General features: G+C 41.0%; 1 protein-coding gene across 4 annotated transcripts; it reads left to right on the top strand.

Annotated features, from left to right (window-relative positions):
- Positions 1 to 7,567: 7,567 nt before the first annotated feature.
- Positions 7,568 to 22,527, top strand: LOC132863973 (DLA class I histocompatibility antigen, A9/A9 alpha chain-like). Of its 4 annotated transcripts, none has more exons than XM_060897092.1 (8): positions 7,568 to 7,721; positions 7,966 to 8,293; positions 17,083 to 17,570; positions 18,015 to 18,269; positions 19,793 to 20,083; positions 21,762 to 22,058; positions 22,154 to 22,344; positions 22,451 to 22,527. In XM_060897092.1, exons 3-8 carry the CDS (start codon positions 17,393 to 17,395, stop codon positions 22,451 to 22,453), a joined length of 1,215 nt encoding a protein of 404 aa, XP_060753075.1. In that variant the 5' UTR covers positions 7,568 to 7,721; positions 7,966 to 8,293; positions 17,083 to 17,392; the 3' UTR covers positions 22,454 to 22,527. The 4 variants fall into 4 exon arrangements, with proteins under 4 accessions (XP_060753075.1, XP_060753074.1, XP_060753073.1 ...); XM_060897091.1 differs by having other exon boundaries at positions 22,172 to 22,344; positions 22,444 to 22,517; XM_060897090.1 differs by having other exon boundaries at positions 22,444 to 22,517.
- The last annotated feature ends 331 nt before the right edge of the window (positions 22,528 to 22,858 follow it).

Raw genomic sequence — 22,858 nt, 5'->3', positions numbered from 1 at the left:
TTGGTGGGGACTAATCCGGACATAGGCGTGGCTTATCTTGAAATGGGCGGGGCTTTAACAGGTATGTTATTTTAAGCATGCAATTGATATGGGTTGATCAGAAATTGTTATATTTATTGCTGATTAGAAAAATATTTACAGGACAGCATCAGGATTGAGCTTCATATCAATGGTTTTGATCACAATAGCAAACGAACTATATTACACTATATTATAACTATATTATTAGTTTTGCAACAATGAAAACAAAACAATGCAGTGCAATTATGAAGTAAAATGTAATGGACAAAATAACTTTCTTTTTTAACTTTTAATTTTTTTATGATCAGTGTGATTTTTTTTAGTTTTTTGGTTCTTTTTTATTTTTTTATTTCCACACCAGGTGTGTATGTGTGTGTAGCTTAATAATTAATTTGTAATATTTATAACACTAGCTTACTACCTTTATGTTTTTATGAAATACAGCAAAAACGTGTCAGACACTCAGTGTCTGGTTACTGGTTAGAGACAGCTGAAGGTTTAAAAAAGAGAAAAAATCTCCGACAGGCAGAGACGCAATGCGAGTCGCATTCTACCAAGCAAGCACCACGTCTGAACGAACCCACGTTTACCAGAGCTCTACTGGTTAGTAAGTACGTATTATTAATGTTACAACCCGAAGTAAAAAGCTGAAGAAACCCTAAACGTTAACGGAAAAGACCCGCGAACCCGAGTGACTGAGGGAGAGACAGAGAGCTGTTCTGTGTGTGACTGTGAGTGAGCAGAGTGAGACACAGCAACAAAATACATCTGTATGTGTGTAGGGGAGGGGCGCTATGACTAGCCTATCACAGAACGCTGACACAATCAGCTACCCAATGATGATTTTCATTCAATCCGAGCACAGATATTGACTCGTATTACTCGTATAATACTCGTACTCGGCAGAAGTGCTTTATCCGTACCGGATACTCGTTTCAGCCGAGTATCCAGCTCATCTCTACTATTAATGTAATTTGACACGAAACACCTGAGATCAGGACAGGTATCTGAAGTTATAACTGTGTTAATGTAATTTGACATGAAACACCTGAGATCAGGACAGGTATCTGAAGTTATAACTGTGTTAATGTAATTTGACATGAAACACCTGAGATCAGGACAGGTATCTGAAGTTATAACTGTGTTAATGTAATTTGACATGAAACACCTGAGATCAGGACAGGTATCTGAAGTTATAATGCTATTAATGTAATTTGATACGAGACACCTGAGATACATATTTTGAAATTTGTTGGGAGCCGGTCTGATAGAAACAAAGAATATTAATAAAGTATTAAAGTATAAAGAGGTTTATTACTTTGGTCTCCATGATCTTTTTATTTATATTCATTCAGTATAACTTAACTGTGGAAAGATGCATAGGCTATACAAAAACGTTTTTGGTGGTTTATTTGTTTTCGAAAATAGCTTAACTGTAACATAATAAAGCATAATAGATATAAAATCTACCTGTATGACTGTTTTGTCCTTCATTTCTCCTTCATTATCCAACTGAGTTGATCCTGGGATTGAAATGAAACAGCATTCTGCGCATGACCGGTGACCTGTCTTTTTTTTTTTTTTTTTTTTGAAAGAGGGCGTCCTTAGATATCTATACACTAGATGGAGTCCTAAAAATGCGTCAATACAGCCGCCATCTTTGTACGGTGCTCCTTTACCTCAAATGCATGGACGATGCCGGACTTCTGTGCTGCATTTGGTTGTTCAAACGAAAGAAATCTAAAAACTAGACAGCAAGGGATTTGTTTTAGTCCTTGGTTAACGACCGCAGCTAATCCATGCTAGTTACCTATTAGTTTTTGACAGTTAGGAAAACAGACAATGTTTGTAGATTCCGAAGCTCTTAATAAGGACATTAAAAATTGACCCATGCTTTTTTTGCTTAAAGGTGAAAACCCAACTTTATGTATGTTCTGTAAGATTCCCTTATCTGTCAAACATATTTTATTAGATTGTCCTGGACTTAACACAAGCAGAATGCTCTTTTATCAAGTTACTTCACTTAAAGACATATTTAATGACATTATGGGTTTTTTTTTTTTTTTTTATCGTATGTGTCACGAGGCAGGACAAAGGCGAATGAGGATCCAAATGCAGTTTTAGACTTTTACTAAAACAAGACAAGAAACAGGCAAACAAACAGAGCAGAATACAGAGCACACAGGAGACGGGAACATTAACACCAGCTTACAACAACGACCAACACCAGGGAAGTGAGAGAGTATATATAGCTGACAGGAACCAATGACCAAGCGGAACTAATTAGAGACAAAGACAACACACCTGAAGGAGAGAAGGAGTACAATTAATGTCCATGGAAACCAAAGAGTGAGCGGAGCAAACAATTAACAACCGGGAAAGACAGCAGACAGAAACAGGACAGAAACACAGACAGACTCATTACAGAGCCCCCCCCCCAGGAGTGGATTCCAGACACTCCAACACAGAACCGGAGGGTGGTGGAGCAGAGGTGGAACAGGGGCGGGAAGGCGGGCCAGGTCCATGTGGCGGCAGAGGGCAGGGCAGAGCTGGCGAAGCTGGAGGCCAGGGCAGAGCCAGCAACCAGAGCAGGACTGGAGACCAGGGTGGCGCCGCAGGCAGAGCCAGCGACCATAGCAGGACTGGAGACCAGGGTGGCGCCGCAGGCAGAGCCAGCGACCAGAGCAGGACTGGAGACCAGGGTGGCACCGCAGGCAGAGCCAGCGACCAGAGCAGAGTTGGCGGCCAGGGTGGTGCTGCAGGCAGAGCCAGCGACCAGAGCAGAGTTGGCGGCCAGGGTGGTGCTGCAGGCAGAGCCAGCGACCAGAGCAGGACCGGAGGCCAGGGTGGCGCCGCAGGCAGAGCCAGCGACCAGAGCAGGACCGGAGACCAGGGTGGTGCTGCAGGCAGAGCCAGCGACCAGAGCAGGACTGGAGACCAGGGTGGTGCCGCAGGCAGAGAAAGCGACCAGAGCAGGACTGGAGACCAGGGTGGCGCCGCAGGCAGAGCCAGCGACCAGAGCAGAGTTGGCGGCCAGGGTGGTGCTGGAGGCGCTTTGAACCTATAAGAATGGACAGGAGACGGAGAGACTGACAGAGACAGGGAGACAAAACTGGGGACTGATAGAGCATATAGGCAGAGCCATTCGGTATCAAGCCCTTCAGGCAGGACAGAGAGTCTACGGGGCTTGGGCGCAACCATACTTGCTGGTTCTGTCGACCTGGTTGACCCGGCTGGTTCTGTCGACCTGGTAGGCCCGGCTGGTTCTGTTGACCCGGTTGGTTCCGCTGACCCGGTCGGTCCGGCTGGCTCGGTTGACCCGGTCAGACCCATCGACCCGGTCGGTTCGGCTGGTTCTTTCGACCTGGTTGACCCGGCTAGTTCTGTTGACCCGGCTGGCTCGGTTGACCCGGTCGGTCCCATCAACCCGGTCGGTTCGGCTGGTTCTGTCGACCTGGTAGGCCCGGCTGGTTCTGTTGACCCGGTCAGTTCCGTTGACCCGGTCGGTCCGGCTGGCTCGGTTGAACCGGTCGGACCCATCGACCCGGTCGGTTCGGCTGGTTCTGTCGACCTGGTTGATTCCGTCGACCCGGTCGGCCCGGTCGGATCTGGTGTCTCAGCGGGTTCGGCGGGTTCGGGCGCTTCAGCAGGTTCGGGCGCTTCCGCAGGTTCGGGCGCTTCCGCAGGTTCGGGCGCTTCGGCAGGTTCGGGCGTTTCAGCAGGTTCAGGCGTTTCAGCAGGTTCAGGTGCGTCGGCGGGTTCGGATGCTTCAGGTGCCCTAGGTGCTCCAGCCGGTGCCGTAGGGATGCCGGCCGCCGACACCATCAGGGTGTCCGCCAGCTTGGCGATCAGCCGGTTCCCCCGGGCCTCGCCCGAGCTTTCCGGTCTGGCACCCATGTGGACGGGTTCGGTCACCGACGTACACAGGCCTGGGTCAGGCCGAGGTACCGTAGGGGCCTCGGGCGTCCGTGGCTGGCCTGGCTCCGGACCCCACGGACCCCGATGCCTCCTGCCCCCCCCCAAAAAATATTTAGGGCCGGTGTCCGACTCTGTCCTGTGCACGGTTAGGGAGGACCCGCCCAGGAGCAATGCTACGTTGGCCAGGTCCGTGAAAGGCCCCACCTCTCGGCCCAATGGCACTAGGTAGCGCAGCCCGTCCTCCAAACCATGCCGGAACAGGTCCTTGAGGGCCCTCTCCCCAAAATCCACCTGATTGGACAAGTCCAGGAACACCTCTACATATTCCTCCAGTGGGGAATCCCCCTGACATAAATGGAACAAAATCTCTGCTGGATCCATGTGGTTGGTCGTTCTGTCACGAGGCAGGACAAAGGTGAATGAGGATCCAAATGCAGTTTTAGACTTTTACTAAACCAAGACAAGAAACAGGCAAACAAACAGAGCAGAATACAGAGCACACAGGAGACGGGAACATTAACACCAGCTTACAACAACGACCAACACCAGGGAAGTGAACAAACAGAGTATATATAGCTGACAGGAACCAATGACAAAGCGGAACTAATTAGAGACAAAGACAACACACCTGAAGGAGAGAAGGAGTACAATTAATGTCCATGGAAACCAAAGAGTGGGCGGAGCAAACAATTAACAACCGGGAAAGACAGCAGACAGAAACAGGACAGAAACACAGACAGACTCATTACAGTATGTTAATTAAAATAAAAAATTGTATAATATGACTTGCTGTTTATATTTGTTTTGTTTTTATTGCATTTATATATTTGTGTTTTTGTAATTGAATTTTACCATGAAAATAGCTTTTGATTGCTGACATGGTATTAAATAAAATAATCTGAATCTGAATCTGTTTGTAGATTCCCAAGTGATAAACAGAGACGAGTTGCAGTTGCAGCATGAAATACTTTTTTTTTAAATGGTTAATTCAGCTGACATCCTGGAAAGATGTCACCAGTTAGGTTGGCAGTTCAGCCTCAAAGTCAAACTTTGTGGTTTTTTTTTTTTGTTTTGTTTATGTGACTTTAATACATACTTATTTAATGTGGCAAAAGTATTGCGGGAAAAGAATAAATAAAAGATTCAATAAAAGTCTTTGGCACCTCAACTATCTAACTTTCACATTATGTTCCTCTCAAATTTATGATTTGCTTCCACCTGCATATTGCTTTGTGTATCATATTTAATAAACCAATACAATTTAAATGTTTAAACTAGATTTGTAAAGTTTGTCGAGACAAACTTTGATGTTGGCTTTGACGGTGCAAGTATTCGCAAAGGCCGGTGCTTTTTGGAGGCGAGTGGACATAAGGGTCAGTGTTACTTTTGGAGGCAAGTGGACAGAAAGATTGTGAAAGCTACTGGACCGCTAGGGTGCCAATACTTTTGGAGGCAAGCGGACATGAGCATGTGACGTGATCCGAATACCCGTGAGGCAGTTCCCCTCATTGTGCTGAGTGTTTTGATATGTCACATGTCCATGTTGTGCAAATTTTTGATTTTTATGTGACGTCACGTGACATCAGGTGACGTGGCCAGAATACACATGAGGCAGTTCCCCTCATTGTGCTGAGTGTTTTGATATGTCACATGTCCATGTTGTGCAAATTTTTTATTTCGCTTATTTTGTGGGCGGGGCTACACGTGACGTCACGTGACGTGACCAAAATACACGTGGGGCAGTTCCCCTCATTGTGCTGAGTGTTTTGATATGTCACATGTCCATGTTGTGCAAATTTTTGATTTCGCTTATTTTGGGGGCGGGGCTACACGTGACGTCACGTGACGTGGCCAGAATACACGTGAGGCAGTTCCCCATATTGTGCTGTGTTTTGATATGTCACATGTCCATATTGTGCAAATTTTTTTATTTTCACGTGACGACACGTGACGACACATGACGTGACGTGACCATAACACACGTGAGGCACTTCCCCTCATTGGGCTGAGTGTTTTGATATATGACATGTCCATGTTGTGCTAATTTTTGATTTCGCTTATTTTGGGGGCGGGGCTACACGTGACGTCACGTGACGTGACCAAAATACACGTGGGGCAGTTCCCCTCATTGTGCTGAGTGTTTTGATATGTCACATGTCCATGTTGTGCAAATTTTTGATTTCGCTTATTTTGGGGGCGGGGCTACACGTGACGTCACGTGACGTGGCCAGAATACACGTGAGGCAGTTCCCCTTATTGTGCTGAGTGTTTTGATATGTCACATGTCCATGTTGTGCAAATTTTTTATGTCGCTTATTTTGGGGGCGGGGCTACACGTGACGTCACGTGACGTGACCAAAATACACGTGAGGCTGCTCCCCTCATTGTGCTGAGTGTTCTGATATGTCACATGTCCATGTTGTGCAAATTTTGGATTTTCCAAGGATGAGCCAAGGATTCCAATGATATAAAGCACTTGAGATTTGGACATAGGGGTTTTAGGGGTTTAGGGGTTATGGGGAAAAACACGTTTTGGGGCTGCCATTGGCAGCCAATCAGTATCGTCCAACATAGTAGCAACCAATCACATTTAACTGGAGGTCAAGTGACAGCATCTTCAGTAATGGCGGCATTTGGCTCGGTAAGTGTTCGTATATTAATTATCAGATTCATAAATAATTGTGGCTCTGTAAGTTGTATTTTAACTTTTATTTTAGAGATAGTTAATCTGTGACTACTTGAATTGGTTAATTTAATCATTTGTAGAATCGCAGCTTGTGCACCGTGTGGTCCCCTGGTTTGTGAGGGGGAATCAATAAACTATTCAATAAATTTTTACTTATTTGATTGTACCTCATGACTCCTGGTCTTCTTTCATCATATCTGGTCCGGGGCCTTTAAGCTGTTATCCCCTAACACTAGAAACATTTTAAGTCATGTTAAACCGTGCTAGAACATTGTAAAGCTTTTTCAAACTGTCTGGCTAGGCTTTTTCAAGCCAGCTTAGTTTTTCTATGAACTTTACAATCTAGTTAGAATTGTTGTTGATCATTCTAATTTCAGAACAACAAATATCAAGCCTGTTTCAAAAGTTACAGTTGTTTTATGAAACACAGGCAAGAATGTATTGAAATACTACAAATGTAAAACTGAACTTAAATGATAGCAAAATATGATTTTTAATAAAGGCCATTGAGACCATGTTCTTTTTTTTTTCTTTTAGACAGGACTTTATTAATGAATGTTTATTTACATTTAATAAATATACAACATGACTATACAGGCATTCATGTATGTATATATTTCACTATTTGACAAACATGTACACTCGTTAGACAGGACTTTATTAATGAATGTTTATGTATATATTATGTATAAATGAAATTAAATTTATGTATAAAATATTTATACACGTACAATTTCATAATTTAAAGTGTAGCTTCATGTTTGTTTTTTGTATTATGTCTATGATCTTCGTTACTTGATTTATATTTCTTCGTTACTTGCTTTATATTTGTTAAAACTTTTTAAATCAAATACAAAATAATAACACATTTAAGTATTTAAAATAAGTACTAAAATTAAATATAAATTGATAATTTATTTATCCACCCCCCGACTTCCGGTTATTAGCGAGAGCTGACAGTGTCAGCTACTTCCTGCTGCCGATTTTTTCGCTGAACCCCTACTGAGGAAATCAGAATGTTGGCTTCTACAAAGCCAACATAATAAACACGTATAGTCACACCATTGTAGCAGTGTTACATGCAGTAGGCTATAAGGTAAGTAGTGATTGTTCATTTGAAGTTTACTCAAGTGGAAGAATGTAACTAATAAACTTACACCTACTAGCACTATGTATTATATTGTGAAAAAGTAGATTATCTTAATATCAAAACCTTAATTTTTCTCTGGACTTAATGATAAATACATGTCTGAACTTTGGAACAAACCAAAAAAAAACTAGAAATCGCATTCATGACGATTTATGGTGATTTTATTTCTTTATTTTTTATTTCTTATAAGATGGCGGCTCAGTTGACGCATTCGCTCCAATGTACTGCCGTATACAAGGCGACGTCTAGTGGATAATATCTATGGAGGGCGACTTACAAGAAGACCTCCAGAAATGAAACTGCTGTGCCTTCCTTTTTGTGATCGCGTACCTCTTCCTCTGGGACATGAGTTTTATCCTGAATAGTTTTTTTTATTTCGAAATTTTGTGACGAAAAATGTTATGAGTGAAACTGTTTATTTCTGATTAGTTAAAGTCTGCACTGTAAAATGGAGGACTACAGCGCTGTATGCATTGGTTTTCTTTTTTTCACATGTCCTGTTCAACGTTCTTCAGCAGGTAAGTTTAGAAATAAAAGTTATTAAATAATGAAAGTTATGTTCTGTAAATGTTGGTCAGCAGTGACAGCATACTGGATATAAACTGTGGGTCTCATTTTACAATTCAGTGAAAGAATGAAGTTTGATATTAAACCGAAATATTTTTATCTGTGTCTTTACATGAAATTACAAAAACACAGCGGTAACGTTAACACATGTGCAATGATAATAATAGTAATAATAACATTAACAAATGTTCAAGATGAAACAGTTCAGTCTATTATTCTTTAAGATGGATGCAGGAAGTAAACTCCGCTAGTGTAAATGCTCCCTCCATACACATACATATGGGCGTTAGAATATTTAAAAAATATCGCACCCTCTATTGTGAAAAATATATGTATGTATGTAGTGGGTTTTCTTCTGCGTTGTGTATTTTTAGAATGAAAAAGACTTCACACCATGATGCAGTTGTCAAATGGTTTACTTGTGGCTTCTCAGGATCTCTCATCTGCATTACACATAACAGACACCATCAGGCAGCAACAGGATTACGTCTGCTCTAGTAGTGCCTGTCAATCATTACAGATACATTTATATACGTGTAAATCTCTTGGATCATTACAGTAATGAGTGTATAAATTTAAGTGTGCATCATCATGTAATAAGTTTCAGCGTGTAATGGCGGCCGTTACGTGAATTCACTTGACATTAAACATCCTTTTTCAATATTCAGAACTTGGATTAATAATGTCTTAACAACAAAAAAAATTACTAAAAATCACATTGTGTAGAAAACCCAAAACTAGTAGGTAATTAAATGATTTTGAACATTTTATTTGAGGAGCCGATAAAACATACCTCTCATCGCATTGAAATCCCGCGAAAGCGAGCATACACCGGAAGTTACGTCAGCTCCACCCTCACGCTTACACATAACAACTTGAACAATCCTTAATAACCATTCTTTTTTTAAAGGTTAATGTTTTCAAAAAGAAAGAGAGGAAACCAAACCAATAAAGAAATAAAATTTATATTTGTAGAAAAAGAAATAAAAAATAACATTTGCTTGTGGTCACATGAACATTCATCACTATGCAATTGCTTCTGAAAAGAATTTCAAAATAAAAGCCTTGTTTTTAGCGCAAATAATTAATAGTAATTTAAATAATCTAGTGTAACAACATTACACTCGCCACATGTATACCATTTGTGTAAGTAGAAAAAAAAACACGCAAAAATGTATTTATAAACAGTTGAGTTCCCCCTCCCCTTCCTTGTAATGTTCAGCCTTCTGTTATACTAGAAGTCACACATGAACATTTGTGCGGCAAGCTATATTTTATTTCATAGACTTCCACAGCATGTTATATTCAACAACTTCCGTCTACTTGTTCGTTTATCCGCAAAATAAGCACCACACATAAGGAAAGGCTATACTGCCACCTTGTGGTTACATGATAGAATGAATATAAAACAGAGGTTAACTAACCTTCCTCTTATGTTGGCTTTCTGTTACCATCTCTTATGTTAACGGGTCGGTTTTGACCCGTGTCTTAAAACAGTCATAAAATAGCCTCAAAACAATTATTTATCATCAGATTTGTTTCCTACCTCTTAGATACCATGTTGGGCTTCCTCATCCATAAAAAGATTGGTTTTAATATTTTTGGTGTGGCCCCTGGGCCTTTCTTTTGACAGCATACTTTTCGCTTTCAATTCCAAAAAATGGTAAAACTAACCTCAAGAGAATTACATAAATAAATGAAAGATTGTTTTGTTTCCTGACTATTACGGATGAGTATTAGGACACATCTCTTCAATAAATTTGTTTTATATATTTTTTAATTTTAATTTTATTAACTATTGTAACATCTATGGTGTTACGGGTCAATTTTGACCCATATATTTTTTCAAAAATAGAACATCTTTTGCAAGGTCAAACACACAACAACCAATCAAGCAAATCAAACCAATAGAAATCTATTACTACCAAAAAAAGTCTTTGTGTGCAAAAACATGCATGAGTATGTGTGTGTTTAGATGCATGCGTGGCAAAAAAAGACACACTTTTAATGTGTTCTTTGCAGAGATATATTTTGCAGTAGAAGCACAATATATTTGTCTTTCTGTCCTTATTGCTAGGGAAGACCTGACACCGCTTTCTTTTAGAATAAGGTGACCTCAGTAGGTTGTGGCTGTGCTGGTTGATGTTGAGACAGGGCTGTTGGAGGAGGATGCAGGCAATGATGTTCTTTGTTTTGTTGATGGTGTGGATGGGGTGCTAGGTGAACTCTGTAGCTGTATCTCAGGGTAGTTCGAGTAATAGTCTATAACAAGAAGATAGTCCTTGCCATTCAGATGAAATAAATCTGTGCCCACCTTTTGCCAAGGAGCAGTGGGAAGGTCGGCCACCAGCATTGGCTCCCTGACTTGTTTGTAGTGGTGTCTGAGGCAGATGTCACATTTCTCAATCATTTCCTCTATGTCTTTGTTGATACCTGGCCAGTAGATGGCTTCACGTGCTCTTCTCTTACATTTTTCCACTCCCAGGTGTCCTTCATGAAGACTGTGAAGCAAGTCCTTGCGCATGGTCTGTGGGATAACAATCCTGTTCTTTCTCAGCAGGAGCCCTTTTGACATACACAGCTCTGCCCGCACCGGAAAAAACTGTGGGCAAACTCCTTTCGACCAGCCGTTGTTTACACAGTGAGACACTTTGTTTAACATGGAGTCTTTTGCTGTCTCTTTAACAATATGCTGCAGTATGGTGTCTGATGCAGGCAGTGAGGCAGTGACCATGTTGATGTGTGTTTCAATATCTTCTGCTGCGGTGTTCTCAGCTGTGCCACTGTTGAGTTTTGGTGCTCTAGAAAGTGTGTCAGCAAGCACTATGTATTTACCTGGCGTGTATATTAGGCCAAAGTCATAGCGCTGCAATGTCATCATCATACGTTGGATTCTGGGCGACATGTCAATGAGATTCTTTTTACGGATTGATATGAGTGGTTTATGATCAGTTTCTGCTATGAATGTGGGCAGTCCATAAACATAAGTGTGAAATTTACCACACCCAAACACTAGGCCCAGTGTCTCCTTTTCAATCTGAGCATAGCGTTTTTCAGTCTCTGTCATTGATCTCGATGCATATGCTACAGGTTGCCATTTTTGTTCATTCATTTGTAGCAATACGGCTCCTAGTCCATCTTTTGATGCATCAGTGGAGACTTTGGTTGGTTTTGTTGGATCAAAGTAGGTTAAAACTGGTTCAGCAGTCACAGTTCTCTTCAGTTCTTTCCATTCTTTTTCATGGTTTGTGGTCCACTCAAATGCAACGTTGTGATGCAGCAGTTCTCTGAGGCATTTAGTTTTTGAGGAGAGGTTGGGAATGAACTTACCCAGAAAGTTAACCATCCCCATTGCCCGCAAAACTCCTTTTTATCAGTTGGAGCCGGCATATTCAGTATGGCTTGCACTTTTGTTTTGTCTGGAAGCACGCCGTTTGCTGTGAGCTTGTCTCCTAAGAATGTCATTTCTGTCACTCCAACAAGACATTTCTCTCTTTTTAGTTTTAGGCCGTACTTTTTCACTCTCTGTAACAGCTTCTCAAGTCTCTCATCATGTTGTTGTTTTGTGTTTCCCCAGACAACTATGTCATCAATGTACACTTGTGTTCCTTCCAGACCCTCTATGATTGACTCCATAGCTCTGTGAAAGATCTCTAGCGCTGACTTGATGCCAAATGGCAGCCTCAGAAAACAGTAATGCCCAAATGGTGTGTTAAAGGTGGTGTACCTGCTGCTTTCTGGGTCCAGTTTCAGCTGCCAAAATCCATGCGAGGCGTCTAATTTGCTGAAGTACTTTGCACCGGCCATGTCACTCAGAATTTCTTCTCTCTTTGGGATTTGATAATGTTCTCTTTTAATATTTTCATTCAAATCTTTAGGATCTAGGCAGACACGTAACTCAGGGGAGTTTCTTTTTTTAACACGTGATGGAATTTACCCAGTCTGTGGGCTCTTCCACTCGCTCGATGACTCCCATCTGTGTCATTCTGTCCAGTTCCTTTTTAAGCCCTGCTTTAAGAGGTGCTGGCACTCTCCTAGGGGCATGCACTACAGGTTTAGCATCTTCCTTGAGCTGTATTTTGTAAGTGTAAGGTAGTGTACCATGTCCTTTAAAGACAGTCACGTATTTGTTCACAATACTTGTACTACCTTCGCTTTGTGACAGCCTTTTGATTTTATTGTCAATTTTTATGTTGTCACTGTTGATCTGGTAGATCCTCGTGACTAGTCCAAGATCTTCGGATGCTTTGTCTCCAAGGATCGACTCATGTCCACTTGGCACTATTGTAAACATCAAGTGGTGTTGTCTGCCTTTTGCAGTCAATTTGAGCCTACAACTACCCATAGTTTTTATTGGCTGATTGTTGTATGCTTTTAATGACATTGCCTTGTCTGCAACTCTTTTTGGTTTCTCTACAAGAGCTTTCAGATCATTCTCATTGATCAAGTTGGCTTTGGCTCCGGTGTCAATTTTGAAGGTTACTAGTAGGGATGAGCGAGTACAGCATTATCCGTATCTGTATCTGTATCTGTTAACCATATGAATTATCTGTATCCATATCTGTACTCGGAGTGGGTGGGACTACAGATACACTCCGAGTTCCCTAACCTGGAAGTAGGCGGGACTTGTCTTGAAATGGGCGGGGCTTTAACCGGTAATAATTAATTTATAATATTTATAACACTAGCTTACTACCTTTATGTTTTTATGAAATACAGCAAAAACGTGTCAGACACTCAGTGTCTGGTTCCTGGTTAGAGACAGCTGAAGGTTTAAAAAAGAAAAAAAATCTCCGACAGGCAGAGACGCAATGCGAGTCGCATTCTACCAAGCAAGCACCACGTTTGAACGAACCCACGTTTACCAGAGCTCTACTGGTTAGTAAGTACGTATTATTAACGTTACAACCCGAAGTAAAAAGCTGAAGAAACCCTAAACGTTAACGGAAAAGACCCGCGAACCCGAGTGACTGAGGGAGAGACAGAGAGCTGTTGTGTGTGTGACTGTGAGTGAGCAGAGTGAGACACAGCAACACAATACATCTGTATGTGTGTAGGGGAGGGGCGCTGTGACTAGTCTATCACTGTAGGGGAGGGGCACTGTGACTAGCCTATCACTGTAGGGGAGGGGCGCTGTGACTAGCCTATCACTGTAGGGGAGGGGCGCTGTGACTAGCCTATCACAGAACGCTGACACAATCAGCTACCCAATGATGATTTTCATTCAATCCGAGCACAGATATTGACTCGTATTACTCGTATAATACTCGTACTTGGCAGAAGTGCTTTATCCGTACCGGATACTCGTTTCAGCCGAGTATCTGGCTCATCTCTAGTTACTAGTGTCCCATTGACTGACAGACGTGACATTTATCATCTTTTACTGCACGTACAGCAAGCTCTTTGTCACTTGCATTTTGGGGCTGTATGTAGCTTTTCTCACACAACACCATTTTGATGAAAAATGTCTCACTCAAATCATCACTGTCATCTGGGTCATCCTGTACTATGTGTATCTTTTTTCTGGTATGACACATTTTTGCATAGTGATTTTGCTTTTTACACTTTGCATATGTTTTTCCAAATGCAGGGCATTGTCTCAGTCTGTGCATTTCACCACACTTCTTACAGTCAAACTGTGCTTGATCATCGTCTCTCTTATTGTCTTTTTGTTTGAACTTGAACTGTGATTTTCCTTTCATTTTCACTACATTCACGGACTCGCTTTCTTGGTCATATGGCGCCGCTTGAAAAGTAACAGCATGTTGCTTTGCCAGCTCATTAGCTTGACATATTTTTATTGCACATGCCAGTGTGAGATCCGCTTCCCTCAACAGCTTTTCTCTTAGCTTCTTTTCATTTGTCCCATATACAATCTGACCTCTTATCATTGAGTTTTTGAGATCACCAAAGTTGCAGGACTGAGCTTTTATTTTGAGATCGGTCAGATAATTATCAAACGACTCACCAGGCTGGAGACGAGAACGAAATACATATCTCTCGTAAGTTTCATTTTTCTTCGAAAGACAGTGTTCATCAAACTTCTTTAGGACCTCGTCAAACTTGTCTTTATCGTCGGGTTCATTATATACAAAGGTGTTGAATACTTCAATAGCCTCCGCTCCTGCAATGGTTAGCAAAAGGGCTATTTTTCTTTCATCCGCCCGACGATCAACTCCAACCGCGGCAATGTAGAGCTGAAATTGTTGCTTGAAGGTTCGCCAGTTCGCGTCCACATTCCCCGTCATTTTCAGCGGAGTTGGTGGTTTTACTGCGTCCATCTTGCATCAGTTCTTTTCTTGACCCCAGTCCTGGTACCTTGTAATGTTCAGCCTTCTGTTATTCTAGAAGTATTTTATAGACTTCCACAGCATGTTATATTCAACAACTTCCGTCTACTTGTTCGTCTATCCACAACATAAGCACCACACATAAGGAAAGGCTATACTGCCACCTTGGAAGTCAGGCCCTCATACCACCCTCATGGAGTCTGTTTCTGACCGTTTGAGCAGACACATGCACATTTGTGGCCTGCTGGAGATAATTTTGCAGGGCTCTGGCAGTGCTCCTCCTGTTCCTCCTTGCATAAAGGCAGAGGTAGCGGTCCTGCTGCTGGGTTGTTGCCCTCCTACGACCTCCTCCACGTCTCCTGATGTACTGGCCTGTCTCCTGGTAGCACCTCCATGCTCTGGACACTACGCTGACAGACACAGCAAACCTTCTTGTCACAGCTCGCATTGATGTGCCATCCTGGATGAGATGCGACTCCGTCTCGTACTACCACTAGAGTGAAAGCACCGCCAGCATTCAAAAGTGACCAAAATGTCAGCCAGAAAGCATAGGAACTGAGACGTGGTCTGTTGTCACCACCTGCAGAACCACTCCTTTATTGGGGGTGTCTTGCTAACTGCCTATAATTTCCACCTGTTGTCTATTCCATTTGCACAACAGCATGTGAAATTGATTGTCAATCAGTGTTGCTTCCTAAGTGGGCAGTTTGATTTCACAGTGAAATATACTAGACATATGTAACAATAATGTTAAACTAAACTATTGAAAACAAAGTGTTAGGTTGTGCCCCACTCTCCACTAATAATAATATCTGGTAAATCCTTAATAATTATTTGGGGTATGTTTTATTTTATTAATTTATATTATAGATTTTTTGTAGTACATTTCAACTCTTTACTCACTGCAATGATGCTTTTAAAGGTTTAGTAATATAACAGTATTATAATGGTCATTTCAGTTTTAATTCTTTCAGATTTTATAGATCTGAATTAAAATCTAATAATTTATTAATGCTGTATTAATTACTCAGGTGGTTTAATAGTAACTAAATTTTCAAAATTCTTCAAAACTGGAAGTAAATGTATTGTAAATTTTTAGATGTTATGGAGTTTAAAGACTGCACCATGAAGTGTGCCCCGTATACAGTATAGTGATGTTTTACTTTATTTAAATAATATTTTAATTAAATATTTATATTTCTATACGATTTTGGAAAAAAACGTGATGTCAGTAAATTCATGATGAAATAAATTTTAAGGTCTTTAATGAATCAGTGTGATAGGCCATGTTAGGACACAGGGAGTCAGATTATACACCAATTCTTCTCTGTATCCTTGTAGATGTTTTATTATATTTTTTATTTATTTATTTTAAAATAATCTTTATTTTTAATTGATGCGTCTCATGAGATTAGTGATTGATTATCATAATACTCTATTTGGCAAGAGGATGTGTGACCTTTAAATCAAGCCTTTTAATACACTACATAGAAGATTAAATTAGTTTTTTAAAATTAGATTCATATCCCTTATTATCAGCAGGATGTAAAGACATTCATGATGTTAAATTCCAGCAGAACTGCATGTATTCTGAACAGAGTTTCTTCTGGTGTGACCCAGAGTTCACATGTATGGTCAGTGCCAGTGATGAGATTTACATAATCACACAGTACATGGTGAAATGAAACGTTTCTCCAGGACCATGGTGCTACAAATACTGTTATAGCGCCACCAACTGGTGACCAGATATGAAAAGTCTAAATCAAACCTTACACACAAATGTTACTATGAGTCGTGAACAGATTCAGACCCTTCAGGGTTTACACATTTCATTATATTATATGTGTAATTAAAATGGCAAACCTGTTAGAGAACGCCCTGATTTTTATGATTTTCGCCTATATGACATGCCCACCTAAAAAGTGGTACAGCTCCCACATACTTTGACACACAGGGTTGGTCTCATTGGAAAGAAGAGATACAATCCTACAATCTGTAGTTTCAGATACAAGTGTCAGAGTGATTCTAGGCCTTACTGGCACAAAGTTACAGAGGCTAGAATGGAGGATTTCATTTCCGCCTGTAAAAATTTACTGTAAAATTATTAAAAAACACTACTGTAGTGCAAGGAGCTAATGGACAACTAAAGGTCATAGCCACATGTCTTAGCTTTCACCAAAAAAAATTGAAGTCAAAAGACCCAAAAATGGCTTTTATATGAATTTTTTTCTACAGATATGTCTGTGCGTTTTTGTTTTTTGCCCATTTTTTGCCCCCAAATAAACCTTGTTTACACTTGTTTACAAGAGTTTGAAAGGCCTATAACCTTTTAACCCCTTTAAACTGAATCACTAGGCAGTAGAATCTGCTCAAAAAACACAGGCCTAATCTGTCTGTGCGCCAGGATTGGGCAATTCAGCCTGTGAATTGCGTCATGCCTACTTTCACAGCTCTCTGGCTGGCAGCCCCCACCTTCCAGATGGCTCTTGTCGCACCTCGTTGGAATCGTTTCCTTATTGGCTAAAGAGATATCAGGGTCCCGGATCATGAAATTGCTACTGGCTGGAACAAATGCCAAACAAACGGAGGGTGGGCCGAACGGAATGGAGAGCCATCATTGGCTTCTAAGCTGTCTATCTCTGCTCTACGAGCACCGATTGGCTCATGTGAGGGCTTGTTTGATTCCTAATAGTCTGGACTACAAATCTGACACCGAATTGTAGTTTTCTAAGCCTCCAATGAGAAGTGAGAGCCCAAACAATGGACGGAAGTGAACTACCGCTTACGGTTTTCGGTCAGAAAAGTAATTATTGCGAAGCGACCAAAGCGATTTGGATTAAAAGGCTTACATATTCCGATTCCTTGGACTCTTGGGGATTTATTAGAAATGTTTGTTTTGGAAAATATTACCCCAGTGAAGAAAGGGAAGCGTTTAAAGGTAAGTAAACAACTGGACTAGCGCCGCCTAATCATATTATGCTTTGTGTGTGGGCTTAATAAAATCCTGAGAGTCTAAGCTTAACTCTAACCCTAACCCAAACAATATAAAATTTAACCGTGTATTTAGAGGATTTAATGCTTAAATTTAATTTAATGATTTAATGCAGGTTTTAAATTGATTTTTAATTTTTATAATTAAAAAGTAATTCATACACAATAATCCATAATGACTAACACTGACCATGTTTTTACACTTTTGTCAAATTTATTCAGTTCAAATAATGAACTCTTACATTTACAGTTATTTTCACCTGATAACTGTGTGTGTGTGTGTGTGTGTGTGTGTGTGTGTGTGTGTGTGTGTGTGCCAAAATTATCCAAATGTATAGTTTTATGTTACATAAAATATGCTAAAATCTTAAAAATATTGAATCCTTTACAGACACACACTCTCTGCAGTTCTTGTACACTGCTGTCACACCAGGAGAAAATGTCACTGCTGTTGGTCTGCTGAATGGAGAACAGATTGTGTACTATGACAGTAACATAAAGAAGATGATCCCAAAGACAGAGTGGCTACAGAAGATCAGTACTGATGATACAAATTACTGGAACAGAGAAACAGAGCGTGTTAAGGATCATCAGTACCAACTCCAAGACATTGTGACAACAATGAAAATATTGAATCAAGCTGAAGGTGAAATTCAGAGCTTTAATCACTAACAAACTGTGAAACTGTTGGTGAATGGTTAATCTATGGGACAGGAGTTCTGAAAAATAACCAAATAACCTCAAAACCTTACTACAATCCCACCTTCCTCCAGCAGGAGACACAAAAGCTTTACTGAAACAGCAGAGTGAATCCTTGTTACAGACCAAACACACAAACAATTAGGACACAAACATAGTCTAGGACCGGCCACAGAAAAGGCACGCTCTCCTCTACGCTTGAGCCGTACACGAGGAACCACCAAAATGGCCTGGTCAGATGAGCGAAGACTTCTAATAGGAGAGTAGGGATGAAGAAGTTCAGATAAGTAGAGAGGAGCGGTATTATGGAGAGACTTATAGACAGAGTAGAATCTTAAAATCTATTCTCTGAGAAATCGGCAGCCAGTGTAGAGATTTGAGAATGGGAGTGATGTGTTCATGTTTGTGACAACCAAATGTAAAAAACTAGAAAACAACAATTAGCTTCTACTCAGTGTTGTAGCCTGTATGACTGATTGTTCCTGTAGAAACGAAAAGCCTAAATAAATAAATTATAAGAAACACCAAGAATTCAAAGAAAGAAAGATGAACAAAATATTTCTGATCTAGAATCAACATTTTAGATGCTGTTACATACATCTGAGATTCCAGTGCAAAAATCTGTATTAAAGTACAGTATTCCAGTGCAAAAATATCCAGTATTAAAGGTGGGGTCTCCGATTTTTGAAAGCCAATGTTGACATTTGAAATCACCAAAACAAACACCTAACCCAAATGGGTTCCACCCCTGTCTTGATAGCTCCGCCCCACACATACATACGTAACCCAGGCAACTAATGGAAAGAAATGTGTCTTTATCATAGCTGAAGGGAAGAACAATATGATTGCAGGTAAACAAACAAGCAAAAATGACACACAGTTTAGCTCAGGAGTTATTGACTCGGGAAACTCCAATCTGTGAATATGCGGCAACTTCCCGCTCCTTCAGTTCTCTCCAGCACTGGAAAGCTGATCCTATATTAACAGGGGTCCTACTTCTTGCCTTATTGTAAGCCTTTCTTCACTTTCTTTTTGTTTTTATCCTCCATGTCAGTGTTAAAACCACTTTCTGCTAATGTCACACATACGCACTGAACACTCCGCCCATATCGACAAGACACGCCCCTTTCTGCTCATTGGCTACACATTTGTTTTGATTTTTGTTTATTATTCGGCCCAACTCAGTTTTCTGAAGCATTTCTCAAAAATCGGAGACCCTACCTTTAAAAGTCTCAGCAATATCAGTCAGAATCAGAATCAGCTTTGTCAATTCTGTTATATGTCCAGGACATACAGAGGATTGAAATTGTTTCTCTCAGTCTTATAGTGCAGCAACATGAAAAGTATAACAACTGAAAAAAAAACCAACAATAATATGCTTTAGTTTGGAAATTAAACTAATTTTATTTTACAAATCTGTGTGTGTGTGTGTGTGTGTGTGTGTGTGTGTGTGTGTGTGCGTGTGTGCAGGTGATCATACACTCCAGTGGATGTTTGGCTGTGGGCTTGATAACGGCACCATTAGAGGATACAGTCAGTACCGTTATGATGGAGAAGATTTCATGAGTCTGGATCTGAACTGGAACCAGGAACTTGGAAATGGAAACTGGATTGCAGCTAATGAGAAAGCTGGGATCTTTATAAAGGAGTGGAATCATAAAGGAGAAAATGCTATATACTGGATGAACTACCTGAAAACCGAATGCATTGATCAGTTAAAGAAGTTTGTGCCTCACGGCAGAGAGACTCTAGAGAGTAAAGGTAAAGTGTGTGACCTGGTCTGTTACTGTAACTACAGCTGTTACTCACACACCTCAACACACACACACATAGTACACACCCCAGCATACTCTTTCATCCTTCACAACACCCAATGATTGTATACACACTTCACAACACACACACACTTGATTAATAACACACACGAATGACTGCACCTCTCATGACCCCTCTGTCAAGCTCCTGAAGTTCGCAGACGACACCACACTGATCGGCCTCATCCAGGACGGTGACGAGTCTGCTTACAGACTGGAGGTGGAACGGCTGGCTGTCTGGTGCAGCCTTAACAACCTGGAGCTGAACACGCTCAAGACAGTGGAGATGATCGTGGACTTCAGGAGAAACCCCCCTGCTCTCCCCCCACTCACCATCATGGACAGCATTGTGACAGCAGTGGAGTCATTCAGATTCCTGGGAACCACAATCTCCCAGGACCTGAAGTGGGACATTCACATTGACTCCATTGTGAAAAAGGCTCAGCAGAGGTTGTACATCCTTTGCCAGCTGAAGAAGTTCAACCTGCCACAGGTTCTGCTGAAACAGTTCTACACTGCTATCATTGAATCCATCCTCTGCACTTCAGTGACTGTTTGGTTCAGCTCAGCCACCCAATCCGACCTCAGGAGACTACAGAGGGTAGTTCGGACTGCTGAGCGAATCATTGGCACAACTCTCCCTACACTCCAAGACCTGTACTTCTCCAGAGTGAGCAAAAGGGCAAAGAAAATCACTCTGGACCCCTCACATCCAGCACACTTACTATTTGAACTGTTGCCATCTGGCCGACGCTACAGAGCCCTGTGTACCAAAATGACCAGATATAGGAACAGTTTCTTCCCTCAGGCAATACATCTGATGAACACTTAACATACATCTGATGGACACCTAACATACACAGAACAATACCTATTCTTGCATTGTCTGCAAGTACGCATTTATATTTTATTTTGCACATCTACATTTGAATTTGCACATCTTTTACTTTAATTTGCACACTTATATTACAATTTGCACATACAACTGTCTATTATTTATATGTTCATGTCTTACCATTGCTACATGTTTACACTGTGGAGCTCCTGTACTAGAAAAAATTCCTCGTATGTGGAAACATACTTGGCAATAAAGACCTTTCTGATTCTGATTCTGATTCTGATTCCTTTAGTATTTACACTCACTTTGATGGCGACATTGTCAGATTTATAATTTAATATGTAAAGCCCGGCTCACACTGTGCGATTTTGGCCACAGTTTGGTCGTCTGAGACAAATTTTGAAAATCCTAAAAGATTTCTAGAATCCTAGGGTAAAATCTGTCATGTTTGATTGGTTTGACATGTTTTTTTCCTGCCTTCATCATCAAGGATTGTTAGAAACACAATTAACAGTACAGATTGTTTTCGTTTGCTGCTACATGCCAGTTTAGTGAGAGAATTCGGGACTGATTGTGTCATGGATTGATGACGTAAAACCCCGGACAAGTCTTCTTGTGTGCGTCCGATTTTGACGCGTCTTGACTGTCTGACAGGATGACAACTATGATCCTACAGTGTGACAATGGGATCATTTTTGTACAGCAACAATCACGAAGGGTTTTGAAACATAGCACAGTGTGAGCCTTGCTTAAGAGTTTTAATATTTCTTCCTGTGTGTCTCTGCAGTTCATTCCGAGACGCCAGTGTGCCAGAAACTCTCGCCTTTTCCAGAGCTGGTGTGTAACGCTACAGGTGTCTTCCCCAAACCAGTGATGATCTCATGGATGAAGGACGGAGAGGACATGCATGAGGACGTGGAGCTCAGAATGTCTTTAATAAACCAGGATGGAAGCTTCCAGATGAGAAGCATTATGAAAGTCTCAGTTGAGGAGCTGCAGAAACACAACTACACCTGTGTGATTCAGCACAGCAGCTTGGGGAAGGAGTTAGTGCCGAATGTAAACAAGCACCGAACCCGGAGAGGTCAGAAAAAACACTTTCCTATAAAAGTACAGATTTGCAGTGAAAAGTGATTTACTGATGCAGCAGATAATAAAGAGTCTGTGATTATTTAACAGATGTAGAATCATGTATAGGATCAGGTGGAGGATCAGATCGAAGGCATGTTGGTGTCATTGTTCCTGCAGTCGTCACTCTCCTTGTTCTCGTTGCTTTTGTTGGAATGTTCATCTGGAAGAAGATAAAAAGTTCTGGTGCAGAAAATCCCCTTGAAGTTCAACGGAATGGAACTGAGATACATCCCTTAAACGTGTGTTAAAGTATATATTTTGATATTTATATTAAACTTAATATTTACAGTTAGAGTGGAATGTTAGTTATTTTCTGAAGTTCATCATCTGTCTTTTAGACTCCATTGACGTTCCAGTCTAAACCAGGAAGGGAGCCTCCACACTGAAGAATGTTTTCCTGTCCAGGTTTTCCTCTACTGAAGGGGGTGGGGGTGGGGGTGGGGGGCTTGGTTATCAGTCAAAGTAGCTGTAGTCCACACCTCCAAACGTATTATATTAATTAGACTCCAGGTGTGCTAAAACCTGACTCCAATTAGCTTTTTTGAGGTCATTAACTCCAATGTTGTGCTAGTTACTAAAAAAAGTAACTAGTTATGTCGCTTTGTAGAAGCCAACATTCTGTTTTCCTATTTAAGCTTAGACAAAAATTTATAAATAGTAACTCCTCCTAGGGCTTTTGAGCCAAATGCACCATATTCGGATATGTTGTAGACCCTGGTCTGAAGTTTGTTGCTATTACTTTTCTAAGTGATC

The sequence above is a fragment of the Tachysurus vachellii genome, chromosome 21 (genome assembly GCF_030014155.1).
Source record: "Tachysurus vachellii isolate PV-2020 chromosome 21, HZAU_Pvac_v1, whole genome shotgun sequence".
Taxonomy (NCBI): domain Eukaryota; kingdom Metazoa; phylum Chordata; class Actinopteri; order Siluriformes; family Bagridae; genus Tachysurus; species Tachysurus vachellii.
Note: the sequence above shows the minus strand (reverse complement) of the source record. Positions and strands in the feature narration are given on the sequence as shown.